General features: G+C 45.9%; 1 protein-coding gene across 3 annotated transcripts in view; it reads left to right on the forward strand.

The window, feature by feature from the left end:
• LOC117269337 (neuropeptide Y receptor type 1) overlaps positions 1 to 9,545 on the forward strand; it is a 33,439-nt gene extending 23,894 nt beyond the window's left edge. For all 3 annotated transcript variants that reach the window (XM_033646283.2, XM_078162038.1, XM_033646284.2), the window contains exons 2-5: positions 357 to 927; positions 1,797 to 2,038; positions 6,445 to 6,591; positions 6,781 to 9,545. In XM_033646283.2, coding sequence (XP_033502174.1) covers positions 619 to 927; positions 1,797 to 2,038; positions 6,445 to 6,591; positions 6,781 to 7,225 — 1,143 coding nt within the window. In that variant the 5' untranslated portion in view covers positions 357 to 618 and the 3' untranslated portion in view covers positions 7,226 to 9,545. The remainder of the gene's footprint in view (positions 1 to 356; positions 928 to 1,796; positions 2,039 to 6,444; positions 6,592 to 6,780) is intronic.
• The last annotated feature ends 7,513 nt before the right edge of the window (positions 9,546 to 17,058 follow it).

The following is a 17,058-nucleotide window of genomic DNA, read 5'->3' on the forward strand; positions in this document are numbered from 1 at the left end:
CCTGGAGGGTGCTGCTTGTTCAGCACTGGTATCAGAACACTACCCAGCATATGGTCGATGACGTCTCTCATCTCAGAGTAGGATCTACAGAAGAAGAGCTGGCCCCACACACTGTGACATTAAACCGACAGTGGTTAATGTGTGTCACTGACGGTGGAAGAAAGAGACTTGATTATGAGAGACAGAACAGCAGGTGTTAATATTCGGTTTCCTGTTTAAGTCGTTCCCCTCTGCAGCCCCACTTCAGTTTCTTTCATCTTCTCCACCTCTGACTATCTCAGCGCTCCGCTGAGAGCCCCTCACCTCCCCGTCTGTCTTTCATGATTCTCACTCTTGTGTTTTTCTGTACTTTGCAGACAAACAATGATGCTGAGCTGATCCACCGAGATGCTGACAGCGAAGCAAAAAGAGGACAACATCTATATTTGAATCCTGATCTGCAGCTCACTCTCCAATCTCCTCACAACACAACACTGAACACTGCCCTGTTTCCTCTGCCTCCTCGTCTGGCTTCATTGTTTTGGAAGAAGAGAAGTTCAGCAGCGGCCTCAGGGCTTTCCTGGTCCTGTCGACCTCTGACCCCCCCTCACATCACCCCCTCCCCCTCCTCTCCCTGCCATGTCCAACGACAGCAGCCTCCTCAGCGTCTGGGAGGCCTCTGACTGGGCGGACACCTCCCAGTGCCCGCCCTCGGTAGGTGGAGCGACTTTCTTGATCGTGGCGTACAGCGCCGTCATTGCGATCGGGTTGCTAGGCAACGCAGGCCTAGTGTTCATCATCGCCCGGCAACAGGAGCTGCGCAACGTCACCAACATCCTGATCGCCAACCTGTCATGCTCCGACATCCTCATGTGTGTGGTCTGTCTTCCTGTTACCGTCATATACACGCTGATGGACCGCTGGGTGCTGGGGGAGGCGCTGTGTAAGGTCAGTGGACAACACACACACACACACACACACACACACACACACACACACACACCGTCATGTTTCCATCATTTCAGAGGACATTACATAGATTTACATTAATACACCCCAGTCCCTAACCCTACCAAAATCAGGTTTTCAGCTTCCAAGTTCACCGGGCAGGACGCTGGTCCACTTTTGTTGACACTGTACTTCCATTTTGTATCTAATTCCAAATTTTACTCAGAACAGCTTTGGTCAAAGCAAACTTTGTGTCCATTGCAGTATTATATTTTTGAATGAATATCTTACGACAAGTTGCCTGCTGCCGGTGCTAAGTAAACACCTTTTAGTCCCCTAACCCTCCCAAACTAGTCACTTTAGAGAAGCATAACTTCACAGGGAGAGCTCCTAGACTCCTGGGACCTGGTGCTGGTAGATCTGCATCCCAAGATGTGTCCACTGAGCCCACGTCAAATCTCTGTCAATTTTTGTGCCAAAATCTTAAAGGCCTTGTGTTGGCGCCAGAAGTGATGCACATACATGAGCGCCCATGAGAAGGCACCACTTAGTTTCTGAGTTTTAATGATTTTGAATTTTGAAACTCAAATTTCAGTATAAGTGAAAGCAGATAGGGGGACCGAATTTCCTACAGAGGTGGGCTGGAACGAACCAGACATGCCCCCCAAGTTTCAAGAGAACGCACCACTTACTTTACAAAATATAACATTGTTGTCCCTTTTAAAAAGTGTTAATCAACCCTGGAAGGTAATGACTGATGGTATGGGGATTTATATTTTGTCCCCACAGAGAGACGTGTCCCCACAATGTGACTGTGTGAGCAGCTTTATGTCCTCACAACCACCTGTTTGTTTGCCCGTCTCCACCAGGTGACTCCCTTTGTTCAGTGCATGTCAGTGACAGTCTCTGTCTTCTCCCTGGTGCTGATTGCTCTGGAGCGTCACCAGCTGATCCTCCATCCCACCGGCTGGTCCCCGGCGGCGGGACACTCCTACCTGGCCGTAGGGCTGACGTGGCTGGTCGCCTGCTTCATCTCTCTGCCCTTCCTGTCCTTCAACATCCTCACAAATGACCCCTTCCAGAACATCAGCCTGCCCGCTAACCCCTTCAGGTGAGCTCAGATTAGAGGCGTGCAGCTTGTTACCAAAGTATCTTTTCTACTGTGTTGAACATCCATTCTGGTGTCAACATACAAAAAAGGGGTCAGGTTGATTTTTTCCAGTTGGTACCCATTTGTATTTTACAAGAAAAACTGTGCCAACAATGTGTTGCTGTCCTGAACACATGTATAAAAACTTTACGCCTCCACTGCTGTGTGCACTTGAACAACATACAGTGGTGCACCTGCAGCACGGAGAGGCTCAGGTAAGAATGTCCAGGTATACAGCAGTCTACTGTAATTAATATTAGTCATCATTAGCTGCAGACTGATTATTCACCGTATAGACACACTGCTCTCCCCTCTGTGAAAGTACATAAGCCAATTGAATAATAAAAAAATATTGGCGCTGATGTCGGTGATTCAGGCCCTGTATTATTATCAGGTCAGGACCAGACTCTGTGGAATCGCTCCCCCAGCTCAGATATCTGGTGTGTGCAGGTATGTGTTTGGTCATCAACACCTCGTTGTATCAGGATAAAGGACGATCACGCGTCATTTAAAATAGCAGAATTTTGCTGCTAAATCAAGTCAACAGGAAACAACAGGATCAGACCTTTAGCTGTGTCGCACCACTTTTACTCAGTAACGTACAGTTAACAAGGTTGTCCACCCCGTGGTTGTGTGACTCCGCCCACCAGTCCACCCCGTGGTTGTGTGACTCCGCCCATCAGTCCACCCTGTGGTTGTGTGACTCCGCCCATCAGTCCACCCTGTGGTTGTGTGACTCCGCCCATCAGTCCACCCTGTGGTTGTGTGACTCCGCCCACCAGTCCACCCTGTGGTTGTGTGACTCCGCCCATCAGTCCACCCTGTGGTTGTGTGACTCCGCCCACCAGTCCACCCCGTGGTTGTATGACTCCACCCACCAGTCCACCCTGTGGTTGTATGACTCCGCCCACCAGTCCACTCTGTGGTTGTATGACTCCGCCCACCAGTCCACTCTGTGGTTGTATGACTCCTCCAACCAGTCCACTCTGTGGTTGTATGACTCCGCCCACCAGCCCACCCTGTGGTTGTATGACTCCTCCCACCAGTCCACCCCGTGGTTGTATGACTCCGCCCACCAGTCCACCCCGTGGTTGTATGACTCCGCCCACCAGTCCACCCTGTGGTTGTATGACTCCTCCAACCAGTCCACTCTGTGGTTGTATGACTCCGCCCACCAGTCCACCCTGTGGTTGTATGACTCCGCCCACCAGTCCACCCTGTGGTTGTATGACTCCGCCCACCAGCCCACCCTGTGGTTGTATGACTCCTCCCACCAGTCCACCCCGTGGTTGTATGACTCCGCCCACCAGTCCACCCCGTGGTTGTATGACTCCGCCCACCAGTCCACCCTGTGGTTGTATGACTCCTCCAACCAGTCCACTCTGTGGTTGTATGACTCCGCCCACCAGTCCACCCTGTGGTTGTATGACTCCGCCCACCAGTCCACTGTGGTTGTATGACTCCACCCACCAGTCCAGTGTCTCTGACAGTCTCCATCCATGTCAGTGAAAACATGGATGCTTCACACACAGAAGATCTATACAATCAGCACAGTTTCAAGATTAGAGTCACCAATTCAGTATCTGACCAAATGTCTCCCCTTCTGTTCCTGAGATATGACGTTAAAACATGATGATGTCACAGTCAAGCTGACCTTTGACCTTTTGACCTTCATTATTTTATCCTGTTAGACATTTGTGTCAAGTTTGGTCAGAGTTAGTGAATGAATTCTTCAGTTATGGTCAATAACACGTTTTGTAAAGACCCTTAAGGAGTTCTTGAGGTCACAGTGACCTTGAATTTTGACCCTTGACCTTTGGCCACCAAATTCTAATCAGACATTTGTGCCAAATTTGAAAAAATTCCTTAAGGTGGTCTTGAGATTTGCATTGACGAGAATGTGACAGACAGGGTCACAGTGACCTTTGACCACCAAATTCTAATCAGTTCACTGTTGAATCCAAGAGGACGTTTGTGCCAAATTAGAAGAAATTCCCTCGAGGCTCTCTTGAGATGTTGGGGTCACAGGAATAGGACGGACCGATGGACAGATGACCAGCTTGAAAACATATTACCTATCGCCAGCCTGAAGGCATTAAAACAAAACTCCTGAGAACGATTTAAAAAGAACCCTGGAGAGCTATTGTGACGGACTGGCACCAGCGCGTCAGCTCACCGGCCCCGTGATTAAATATTTCATAATCATGTGTAAATTAATTTCACTGTTCCAATTTCTGGTGTGATCCAGGTCTCACTGTGAGTTCAGACAAACACAAGGGGGATTCTCATGGTGGCATGATCACATACGAAGTCAACAGAAAGATTTGAGTAGACGTGAAGAGTCCAGGATGATTGCCTTGAGGCTTTGAGGGCTCTATTGTCAAGCACAAACACAGTGCTCATGAAATGATGTTTGTGTTCGTGCCCACACAGACCGCCTCTTATTTCAGATGCACTGCAGTTTATTTCAGCTTTAGACACACACACACACTAGAAGACCAAAAACTTCATCCACCTGAACCCAACGTGCATTCATTCATTTTATTTTAAAGGGTCATATATCTGGTGGGTGGCACGGTGGTGGGGTTTGAATCCAGGTCAGGGATTTGAACCAGAGGGTGGGGGAGCCCTTCTGTGCAGAGTTTGCATGTTCTCCGCATGTCAGCGTGGGTTTCCTCCAGATGTGCAGCTGTGTCTTGTTACAAACACACACAGCACAGCACTACTAAGGTGCATCCCGAGTCAGACGATGAACAGAAGTGTGTGTGGTAGTTACATGTTTTGTGTGTTATCTCCCTGCTTTGAAATGAATCCCTCGGATGATTCTGAGCGCTCGGCTGAGGAACAATGAAGTCATTGTTTGCTCTGCTCCATCTTTTACAACATTCAGTAATCATGGCAGGTTTTCGCACATAACTGCACCTGATGGGAAATGTTTGCTGCTGACATTTGACATGCTGTGGTGACATTTTGTGAACACAACAGCCACAACAGGTAATGGTTGTAGTTTAAACTTTATATTTCTTGTAAAGTATTAAGTTACTTGTATGAAGTTTGACAGAGAGGGTCAAACAGTGGAGATGTTTTTAGCTGAAGAGTTGGAAACATGACTTCAGACAGTGGATATCATGGAATGGAAGAGCCTGGTTATTATGGTGTAGGTATGTTTCCATGGAAGCTCTAGTTTGTTTTTGTTTTTTGCTTATAAATGTATTGTGTTTGTTTTTTAGAAATTCAGATGTTGCAGCAGCACAAGGATAGAAATAAGTACAGATACATAGAGAAAGTAAATTATGTAATAATTAGAAGTATATAAATAAAAATACGTATGATATCCAGTGAATTAGCACCTCAGAAATGGTGTTGTGACGTTACTTACTTTACACAAAGTTACATACTTAACACAACGTTACATCAGTTAGGATTAGGAGAGTAAGGTAACATAGGTTTGGTTTAGCAAAAGAAATCTAATTGGGAATCACCATGTTACGTTCTTAAGGTAAAGTTCGATACTTAAAGTTACTTATTTAACTGTAAAGCTAAGTAGGCTAGGATTAGGATAGTGACATTACGTGGGTTTGGTTTAGGAAAAAAAAACATGGTTAGGCATCACTATGCTACAGACTTACTGTAAAGTTATGTAAGTTTGACGTAGGAAAAGAACCATGGTTCAGCGTCACCATGTCATGTACTTAAAGTGAAGTTATGTAGGGTAGGAATAGGATATTGACGTTACGTGGGTTTGGTTTAGGAAAAAAAACATGGTTGGGCATCAACATGTCATAGACTTAACGTAAAGTTACGTACTTAAAATAACATATCTGACATAACATACTTCACGTAACGTACATAATGTAACCTTACATAGATAAAACCTTTGAGCTAAACCGTGGCACACTGAACTGAATTACTGTGATTTTAAGTTGAGGGACAACTACGCAGGTTGATTTTAGCGCTGCTCATCGTGGACTATATTGCTGTCATTGTTCATTTTAGTCAAAGCATACAGTTTGAAAACGAGGCGCGGCTCCAACTAGAAAACAATGTTTTGATGCATTGGATGTGCTGAATGTGCATATTAAGGCAGTACAGGAGGAGGTGCACATTAACAATCCTCCAGGACTGTAACATGCTCATGTTTAACCCAAACAATGTGTCATGTGACTGCAGTTGCTTCACATCCAGGTCGGAACACCTTCTCACCACAAACCAACCGCACCAGAGTTCCTTTGGAACCGGACTGACACCACCTCTTCAAGAAGGTCTCGGTCCGGTTGTTTTGCTGTGTTCACACCTGCATCAGAACTGCAGCGCTGTTGCACTGCTGTCCTGTCCTAAACAACACCTGTGGCTCTGTCTTGTCTCAGGGACCATCTGATCTGTATGGAGCTGTGGCCGTCAGATAAGCATCGTCTCGCCTACACCACCTCCCTGCTGCTCTTCCAGTACTGCCTGCCTCTGCTGCTGGTGCTCCTCTGCTACCTCAGGATCTTCCTCCGCCTGAGACGACGCAGGTCACACTGCTTCACTTCCTCTGTTTTTGTTCTGCCATCAGTGTGTGACAGCATGTTTGTCTTACACAGATGGAGATGCAGTGTTGTGGGTAATCTATTAATACATAACACCACATCATTGTGCTGTAGGTTTGGTGTGACATTTCACAGTGACTTGTCTGACAGTTGGCGTCATGCTGTGTTGTGCAGGGACATGCTGGAGCGCAGCAGGAGGACTCAGGGAGCCCAGAGGATTAACGCCATGCTGTTAGCTATCGTCGTAGCCTTCGCTCTGTGCTGGCTGCCGCTGAACGTCTTCAACACGCTGTTTGACTGGCACCACCAGGCCCTACCTGACTGCCAGCACGACGCCGTCTTCTCTGCCTGCCACCTGACGGCGATGGCCTCCACCTGCATTAACCCCGTGGTGTACGGCTTCCTCAACAGCAACTTCCAGAGGGAGCTGAAGTCGACGCTGCAGCGCTGTCAGTGTGGTAACCGGACGGTGGAGAGCTACGAGAGCTTCCCCCTCTCCACTGTGGGCAGCGAGGGCATGACCAAAGCCACCTCCCTCAACAGGATGGGGTCAGTCTCACCCAGACCTGAGTTCAGTTCAGTGATACCTGTGAAAACAATACCAGCGAACAGCTTCTGATGAGGACCAAACTGTTTTCTGACAAGTGGCTGACAGCTGGAACAGACTGTCTGAGACCGCTGCGTCAAATACTGCTTCAGCTTTTACTTTCCACAACTTTCCTGCCGGAGTAAAACTTTGCTGTCAGGGTGAAACCACTTATTTCACTCAGACTGACTGTTCGGGGGCGGGAAACATCGAGGACGGAGGCCGTCTGATGAGGCTTCAAGTCCAGAAAGCAAAGCAGAATTGTGTACATCGACTCTGCTGAGGGAAACAGAGAGGAAGCAGAGGAGCTGGTAGAACAGCCTGTTATGCCCCACCCCCCTTGGTTACTGTTGCTATGGTCGTTGATCTTTGCATTGCAGAATGTTCAGTTTACGACGATAACGGCGGCAGATCTCTCAAACAGCAGACAGCAAACACTTTCTCAGTTTTAGCCATCGACGTTGGCCTGGCTAAAATTACAACTGTTGCCAGCAGACGTGAAGAGCTCCAGCTAAAGGCAGCTAATTAACGTTAGCTTCAGTGCGTTAGTGTCATATTGTTAGATGGACTTGTTTTAGGTACGTGACACCATACATGATGGCATCATGCTAAAAGACTAAAGTTAACAGGTAGAAAGTGAGCGAGCACTGCTTTTGTATTACATGATGTGTGATGGCAACAAAATTACCATTAAGGCAAAAACGCACCACACTGACGGTTGGTCGGCAGTCAATGTCGGGCCGTCGGGGAGTGTCCGTGGCCCTTGTCGGCGCTAGCTGGCCTGCTGATGTTGAATCAGCGTCAGTGAATGCAGAGCCTGTCGGTGAATGACCTCCCTCTGACTGTCAGCTGAGCTCAGGTCACGAGAAGAGAAACAGGAAGTGAGTTGAGTAAAGGAGGAGCTAACGACCAAAACCAACTTGTTCCATCAGGTCAGATTATTTTTCTTTTTAGCAGAAACGTTTCCTGATGGTTTGTGTTATTGTTCATGTGCTAACTGGCTAACTAGCATCAAGACGCTCTTCCTGTTGATGAATACAGACGACCACCGTCTGCTGCTGTGGAGAGTCATTTCCTCTAAGCAGGAGCAGAACGGATGAGCTGATTGGCCGTCGGTTTGGTGTGTACGACGTGAGGCGACGCAGCAGGGGGTCTTCATCACCGCTAGTTCTCTGAAGTCACTTTGGTGTGTGTGGGTTGGTAGTGTTCATCGTCTCCTCCCACAAAGAAACTGGGTTGTTGTTTAATCGCTAACAATGATCAGTTCTAGTCAGCACTCTGGTGTAACTTTCCAGTTTCATCACCATGCGATATTATATCAATATTGGATCTTTAATCATTGAATCAATATATTGTTCCAGATCGATGGATCATTACACCCCTCGTTGTTAATGTGCTAATTGGATAACTAGCGTCAACACGCTCTTCCTGTTTCCCTTTTTAATGACAAACACAGACGACCGCCGTACGAGCTGGTTGGCCGTCGTTCATGTGCAACTTTTTGACTGAGACACGTCAACATGAGGCGACCCAGCAGGAGTCTTCATCACCGCTAGTTCTCTGAAGTCAGTTTGGTGTCTCTGGGCCTTAATACAGACGAGGTTAATGTTATTTTGTGAAATTAATGTTTGGATCCATCTGCTATAGAACAAAAACACAACACATGTAACAGGCATAATTTGACACACCAACCCTGAACGTCCAAAACTGACAGAGTGGACCGAGAGCGCCATATTTGGACATGTCGGTCCGCCTCCAAAGCGGTGGTATTTGATGACTTTGGAGTGAGAATGTGTTCATGTCATTTGGGGCCCTTTAAGACACAACACGACGGCGGGAACACTGCGCTCTGAAAAGCCATTATTTCCAATGGCCATGATGACTTTTCGCTGTGTTGAGCAAAGCGCAGCCACTTGGCGAGCTGGATCACAGCAGCGAGTGCAGCTAAAAATCGCGTTTTATCCGAGAGGGCGTTTCCTTGAGCTGTGCCTGGTCACAGACCTGTTGCTCAGGACAGTCAGTGAAATATGGAAAAATGTGAAAAGAGTGACACAAACATGACGAAAAGAAAAAAGGAAACTGCTCTCTGACGTACATGTTTTCTATGTGACTTTCCAAAGTGTAAATGCTGTCATTATGATACTGTTGATTAGCATCTTATGAGCATTTTAAAAGTGTGGTGGAGATTAATAAACACAGTGGAAGTCAATGAGGTTGCTCAACATTAATATGCTAATTTACTGCAAAAGTTTTCATGAAAATAAACTGAACAAATACTGAATATGCTGTAATGAGTGTTTACAAACCATCTTCAGTGTCTGAGTCACAGATACAATAAAGTCTATGAGCGACGCCACTTGGCCCTACTTTCTCTGAATGAGATGAATCTTTGTAGCGATGTCTCATAGCAGCTATCAGACTGTTAAAGTTAAAAGGCAGCACAGCGTCAGATTTCTTTGTTAAAGAAGCTCATCGATGATAAAACATCAGATTCTAAATCAACAGAACGATGAATCATAAAGTTCACGTTTCCTCGGCAGATATTTTCTGTGTCTGTTACAACACTCAAGTTTTTCAGTTGTTCTTCCACTTCAGAATTACAGTTTTTAATTTCTGTGATCTTATTGACATTTAACTGTATTCAAATGCCTTTCAACACCTCATTTCCATTTTGTTTTTTTAAATCTAATTACGCCTTATGGCCACTTTATTAGGTACACCTTGCTGGTACCAGGTTGGACCCCCTTTTTAATTCTTGGTGTCACAGACTCAACAAGGTGCTGGAAACATTCCTCAGAGATGTTGGTCCATATTGACATGATGACATCACACAGCTGATCCATGATGAGAATCTCCCGTTCCAGCACATCCCAAAGGTGCTCTATTGGACTGAGATCTGGTGACTGTGGAGGCCATTGGAGTACAGTGAACTCATTGTCATGTTTGAGATGATGTGAGCTTTGTGACATGGTGCGTTATCCTGCTGGAAGTAGCCATCAGAAGATGGGTACACTGTGGTCATAAAGGGATGGACACGCTCAGCAACAATACTCAGGTAGGCTGTGGTGTTTAAACCATGCTCAGTTGGTACTAAGAAAATCTCCCCCACACCATTACACCAGCAGCAGCAGCCTGAAGCGTTGATACAAGGCAGGATGGATCCATGCTTCCATCTGAATGTGGTTTTTCCAATCTTCTATTGTCCAGTTTTGGTGAATTGTAGCCTCAGTTTCCTGTTGTTAGCTGACAGGAGTGGCACCTGGTGTGGTCTTCTGCTGCTGTAGCCCATCTGCTTCAAGGTTGGACAAGGTGTTGTTGCTTCAGAGATGCTCTTCTGCACACCTTGGTTGGAACCAGTGCTTATTTGACTTCCTGTTGCCTTTCTATCATCTTGAACCAGTCTGGCCATTCTCCTCTGACCTCTGGCATCAACAAGGCATTTTGGCTCACTGGATATTTGCTCTTTTTGGGACCATCCTCTGTAAACCCTAGAGATGGTTGTGCTGAAAATCCCAGTAAATACTAATACTGATGCTCCGTTTGAACTTCAGCTGATTAAAAAGGTGTACCTAATAAAGTGGCCATCGAGTGTATATATATACATATATATACAGTACAGGCCAAAAGTTTGGACACACCTTCTCATTCAATGCGTTTTCTTTATTTTCATGACTATTTACATTGTAGATTCTCACTGAAGGCATCAAAACTATGAATGAACACATGTGGAGTTATGTACTTAACAAAAAAAGGTGAAATAACTGAAAACATGTTTTATATTCTAGTTTCTTCAAAATAGCCACCCTTTGCTCTGATTACTGCTTTGCACACTCTTGGCATTCTCTCCATGAGCTTCAAGAGGTAGTCACCTGAAATGGTTTTCCAACAGTCTTGAAGGAGTTCCCAGAGGTGTTTAGCACTTGTTGGCCCCTTTGCCTTCACTCTGCGGTCCAGCTCACCCCAAACCATCTGGATTGGGTTCAGGTCCGGTGACTGTGGAGGCCAGGTCATCTGCCGCAGCACTCCATCACTCTCCTTCTTGGTCAAATAGCCCTTACACAGCCTGGAGGTGCGTTTGGGGTCATTGTCCTGTTGAAAAATAAATGATGGTCCAACTAAACGCAAACCGGATGGGATGGCATGTCGCTGCAGGATGCTGTGGTAGCCATGCTGGTTCAGTGTGCCTTCAATTTTGAATAAATCCCCAACAGTGTCACCAGCAAAACACCCCCACACCATCACACCTCCTCCTCCATGCTTCACAGTGGGAACCAGGCATGTGGAATCCATCCGTTCACCTTTTCTGCGTCTCACAAAGACACGGCGGTTGGAACCAAAGATCTCAAATTTGGACTCATCAGACCAAAGCACAGATTTCCACTGGTCTAATGTCCATTCCTTGTGTTTCTTGGCCCAAACAAATCTCTTCTGCTTGTTGCCTCTCCTTAGCAGTGGTTTCCTAGCAGCTATTTGACCATGAAGGCCTGATTGGCGCAGTCTCCTCTTAACAGTTGTTCTAGAGATGGGTCTGCTGCTAGAACTCTGTGTGGCATTCATCTGGTCTCTGATCTGAGCTGCTGTTAACTTGCCATTTCTGAGGCTGGTGACTCGGATGAACTTATCCTCAGAAGCAGAGGTGACTCTTGGTCTTCCTTTCCTGGGTCGGTCCTCATGTGTGCCAGTTTCGTTGTAGTGCTTGATGGTTTTTGCGACTCCACTTGGGGACACATTTAAAGTTTTTGCAATTTTCCGGACTGACTGACCTTCATTTCTTAAAGTAATGATGGCCACTGGTTTTTCTTTAGTTAGCTGATTGGTTCTTGCCATAATATGAATTTTAACAGTTGTCCAGTAGGGCTGTCGGCTGTGTATTAACCTGACTTCTCCACAACACAACTGATGGTCCCAACCCCATTGATAAAGCAAGAAATTCCACTAATTAACCCTGATAAGGCACACCTGTGAAGTGGAAACCATTTCAGGTGACTACCTCTTGAAGCTCATGGAGAGAATGCCAAGAGTGTGCAAAGCAGTAATCAGAGCAAAGGGTGGCTATTTTGAAGAAACTAGAATATAAAACATGTTTTCAGTTATTTCACCTTTTTTTGTTAAGTACATAACTCCACATGTGTTCATTCATAGTTTTGATGCCTTCAGTGAGAATCTACAATGTAAATAGTCATGAAAATAAAGAAAACGCATTGAATGAGAAGGTGTGTCCAAACTTTTGGCCTGTACTGTATATATATATATATATATATATATATATATATATATATATATATATATATGTATGTACCCTTCATACTCTGGGAGGACAATCTGGGACAGGCAGTGTATCTTTAATTAATCTGAGCTGGCAGTGGACGTTGGACTCTTATGTCAGATGGATGGTAAATTTTGTTTGGAATGAAAATCCGGTTGATGATAATTTAAATGTCTTATGATTTCATATTGTGTAGACTTTAATATTATGACACTTTGCAGATGCCAGGTTTTGTTCTCCATACCACACGGCTAAATGATCGTCATTATCCGGAGGTTTTGTTTCTGGTCTGTTTTCTTGTAGACGTTGTTTTGGGGGTTTTCTGTTTGTGTTCCTTGTTTCATGTTTAATCTGCTTCCTGTTTTATTTTGTAGATTCTCTCCTCGTGTGTCATGTCTGGTTTTATTCCCTGTTTTGTGTGTTTTCCTGCCTGTTTTCTGTCACACCTGTCTCCTTAGTCCCTCCCTGTTCCCAGAGTCTTCCCCTCACACCTGTCCTCTATTAGTCTTGTTTGCTCCACCCTCATGTTCCCCTCCACACCCTTGTTGTCAGCCAATCACCATTTGCCTCCTCCAGCTGCGTCTCATTCTTGTGATTAGTTTACTGTGTATATACACCTGTGTGTTTCACCTTGTTCCTCGTCAGTTTGTCATGAATCAGTTCAGGAAGGAGCTCAGTGCAGAGCCGCAGGCAGGTTGAAGGGTTAACACAAAGTGAGCTTTAATAAAGAAACAGCACATCCAGAACAGGCAGGTAACTGAAAGGCCTAAAGAAAGATGAACCCAAACCAAACTGAAAACCATCGAGGATACTACGATAACCTCAGGGAAGAAATCCAAACGGAACACAGGACACGAGACAGGAAACAGAGCAGGGAACGCCACCAAGAACACGGGGATGAACACAGACGAACTGACCAGGAACAAAAGGAAAACACACAGGTAAATACACACAGGAAACTAATGTCAAGAGCAAGACACAGCTGGAGGAGGACACGGGGGAGGGTGGAGCAAACAAGACTCACACAGAACAGGTGTGACAGAAAACAGGCGGGAAAACACACAAAGACAGGAAGTAAATCCAAACATGACACATGAGGAGAGAATCTACAAAATAAAACAGGAAGCAGATTAAACATGAAACAAGGAAGAAAACAGAAAAACCTCAAAACAACGTCCACAAGAAAACAGAAGAGAACAAAAACCAGGTCTTTGTTTATCTTCACACTCCGTCCTCGGCGATGGTTTAGGCTACTATAAAAATGAAGGTTATCTTCGTCTGTGTTCCTGTTCTGACACCCGGCACAATAAGACATTTTTATTTGGGGTATCTGAAGTGTTTCTCACAGGTTTTTGCTGTTTTTCTGCCACCAGTCTGTGTGCACAGCTGCTGTGACACAACAGTGTCATTCACTACAACCGGTCTATAATAACTCGATAAGAGATGAACTCTGAGTTACTGCGAGGTAAAAGAAGACGTGCAGCACAACATCAAACTGCAACAACAGATCAGCCACAGTTATAAAGGCTCACTGTGTCTCTGGTTCTTTTCTGAAGATGTCCTGCAGCCGGCTGGACGGCAGCGAGACTCCACGTCTGCAGCAAGTCCCAGAGAGTGTGACGAGGAAGAGGAGTCTGTGTGAGCTGAAGATGCTCCTGTAATTTAACATGACGAGTATGTAAAGATAAGATGAGGTTTTTCCCACCAGCTGTTGGAGGCCCTGACAACAGGGCTGGAGGAGGAGGAGGAGGAGGAGGAGGAGGAGGAGGAGGAGGAGGAGGAGGCAGCAGCTCTGACAATGCAGCAGCAGACAATCTGACACTGTACACAACATCACAGGGAGGAATCAGCCCAATGCTGCACGGGGATCTGCTGGGATCTCGCTGCGGGTGACTCACTCTGCATACATTATCATGAGTCTGATTTATAAAAAGAATAAACAGCGAGACATTTAAACGCCACGAAAACAAAGACGAAGCTCCAGGATTTGTTTTCAGAAGAATCTGACGGGAGCTCAGCTGCAGTGACGCAGAGACACATTTTCTGTCTCCGCATGTGGTCCAACGGTAAAATGGGAAACACTGCTGACTCCCACCCCACATTCATCCCCCGTTCCCTTGGTAACCTGCGATGGTACACACAGTTGCTAATTGTGAAACACACACACACACGCACGCACGCACGCACGCACGCACGCGCGCGCACACACACACACACACATACACACACACCACAAGAGGAGTCATTACTCGTGTATGTTTCATATGTATCATATCTCTAACGTGATGTCAGTGCCCCCCCCCCCCCCACCCCCCCACCCCAATAAAGAAACAACAACAACAAACAAAACCACGTCTCTTGGTGCAGCAGTCAGAGTTCTGCACATTAATTACCATAATACAAAAGAAACAACCTGCTAAGATAAAAAGTATGTGTTACTTTACTCTCAGTAACATGTTATACATGTGTTCTAATAATCATATAAATCAATTAAAAAAAAAATAGAATTATCAATAAACCTGTTTAGAAGAATAGAGAATAAAATAATAATACTACTTTTGAGCCTGGTCTCATGCTGATGTCGTCGAAAACTGGTGACTTGCTGCGACAGAAATGTCTCTTTAATGTCGGCATGATATGACGCTGGGCACAGTTGTAGTGTAACAGCGCCTGGCGGCATCGGGGGAAATGTGGCGGGACAAGGACGATAATTAAGGCAGGGAAAGTCCAAGTGGGGCAGACGGGATGGGTGAATGGGTCCAACAACCACCGACTTTCACTCGATAGAGAGGTGTTTACTTCCTGTAAGACTGTAAAGCCAAACCCTGTTCTTTTTCCCCAAACCCAACCACGTGTGTGTGTGTTGGCTAAACGTAACCATGTGTGTGTGTTGGCTAAACGTAACCACTTGTGTGTGTCAGCTAAACGTAACCACGTGTGTGTGTGTTGGTTAAACGTAACCACGTGTGTGTGTTGGCTAAACGTAACCACGTGTGTGTGTTGGCTAAATGTAACCGTGTTTGTGTTGGCTAAACGTAACCATGTGTGTGTGTCGGCTAAACGTGACCACGTGTGTGTGTCGGCTAAACGTAACCACGTGTGTGTGTGTGTGTGTTGGCTAAACGTAACCACAAGTGTGTGTGTGTGTTGGCTAAACGTAACCACGTGTGTGTGTGTGTGTTGGCTAAACGTAACCACGTGTGTGTGTGTTGGCTAAACGTAACCACGTGTGTGTGTGTTGGCTAAACGTAACCACAAGTGTGTGTGTGTGTTGGCTAAACGTAACCACGTGTGTGTGTGTTGGCTAAACGTAACCACGTGTGTGTGTGTTGGCTAAACGTAACCACAAGTGTGTGTGTGTGTTGGCTAAACGTAACCACGTGTGTGTGTGTTGGCTAAACGTAACCACGTGTGTGTGTGTTGGCTAAACGTAACCACGTGTGTGTGTCGGCTAAACGTAACCACGTGTGTGTGTTGGCTAAACGTAACCACGTGTGTGTGTGTGTGTTGGCTAAACGTAACCACGTGTGTGTGTGTGTGTGTGTTGGCTAAACGTAACCACAAGTGTGTGTTGGCTAAACGTAACCAAGTGTGTGTGTGTTGGCTAAACGTGACCACGTGTGGCTTAATTTAACCACGTGTGTGTGTGTTGGCTAAACGTGACCACGTGTGTGTGTGTTGGCTAAACGTAACCACGTGTGTGTGTTGGCTAAACGTGACCACGTGTGTGTGTTGGCTAAACGTGACCACGTGTGTGTGTGTTGGCTAAACGTAACCACGTGTGTGTGTGTTGGCTAAACATAACCACGTGTGTGTGTGTTGGCTAAACATAACCACGTGTGTGTGTTGGCTAAACGTGACCACGTGTGTGTGTGTTGGCTAAACATAACCACGTGTGTGTGTTGGCTAAACGTAACCACGTGTTGCTTAATGTAACCACGTGTGTGTGTTGGCTAAACGTGACCACGTGTGTGTGAGTTGGCTAAACGTAACCACGTGTGTGTGTGTTGGCTAAACGTGACCACGTGTGTGTGTTGGCTAAACGTAACCACGTGTGTGTGTGTTGGCTAAACGTAACCACGTGTGTGTGTGTTGGCTAAACGTAACCACGTGTGTGTGTGTTGGCTAAACGTAACCACGTGTGTGTGTGTTGGCTAAACGTAACCACGTGTGTGTGTTGGCTAAACGTAACCACGTGTGTGTGTGTTGGCTAAACGTAACCACGTGTAAATCTTTGATCAAAATTTATTAAAAGATTGGGTCAGCACTGAACAGTATGGCCGTGGCATGACAGAGTTCTGATGTCTCGCCATGAAACACAAAATTCCTATAACTTTGGATTACAGGCTGCAGTGTGCAGAAAACATTTTTCATTAGAGCCCCCACCTGAACACATCTGCATGACAATGAGGAGCTCACAGCGCCACCTAGTTATAATTGTGTTGTCTGAAACTAAGCAGTGAAACCATTTAAACTGATTTACTGACGTTCAGACAGTATGATCAGACTCTTCTACCTGGATGAAAAATATTTCAGCCTGATAAGTTATGACTCTGTTTCCTCTGAGTAGCCGGCTGCAGATTTATCGCAGGATTACGTT

This window comes from Epinephelus lanceolatus, chromosome 19 (genome assembly GCF_041903045.1).
Source record: "Epinephelus lanceolatus isolate andai-2023 chromosome 19, ASM4190304v1, whole genome shotgun sequence".
Classification (NCBI taxonomy): domain Eukaryota; kingdom Metazoa; phylum Chordata; class Actinopteri; order Perciformes; family Serranidae; genus Epinephelus; species Epinephelus lanceolatus.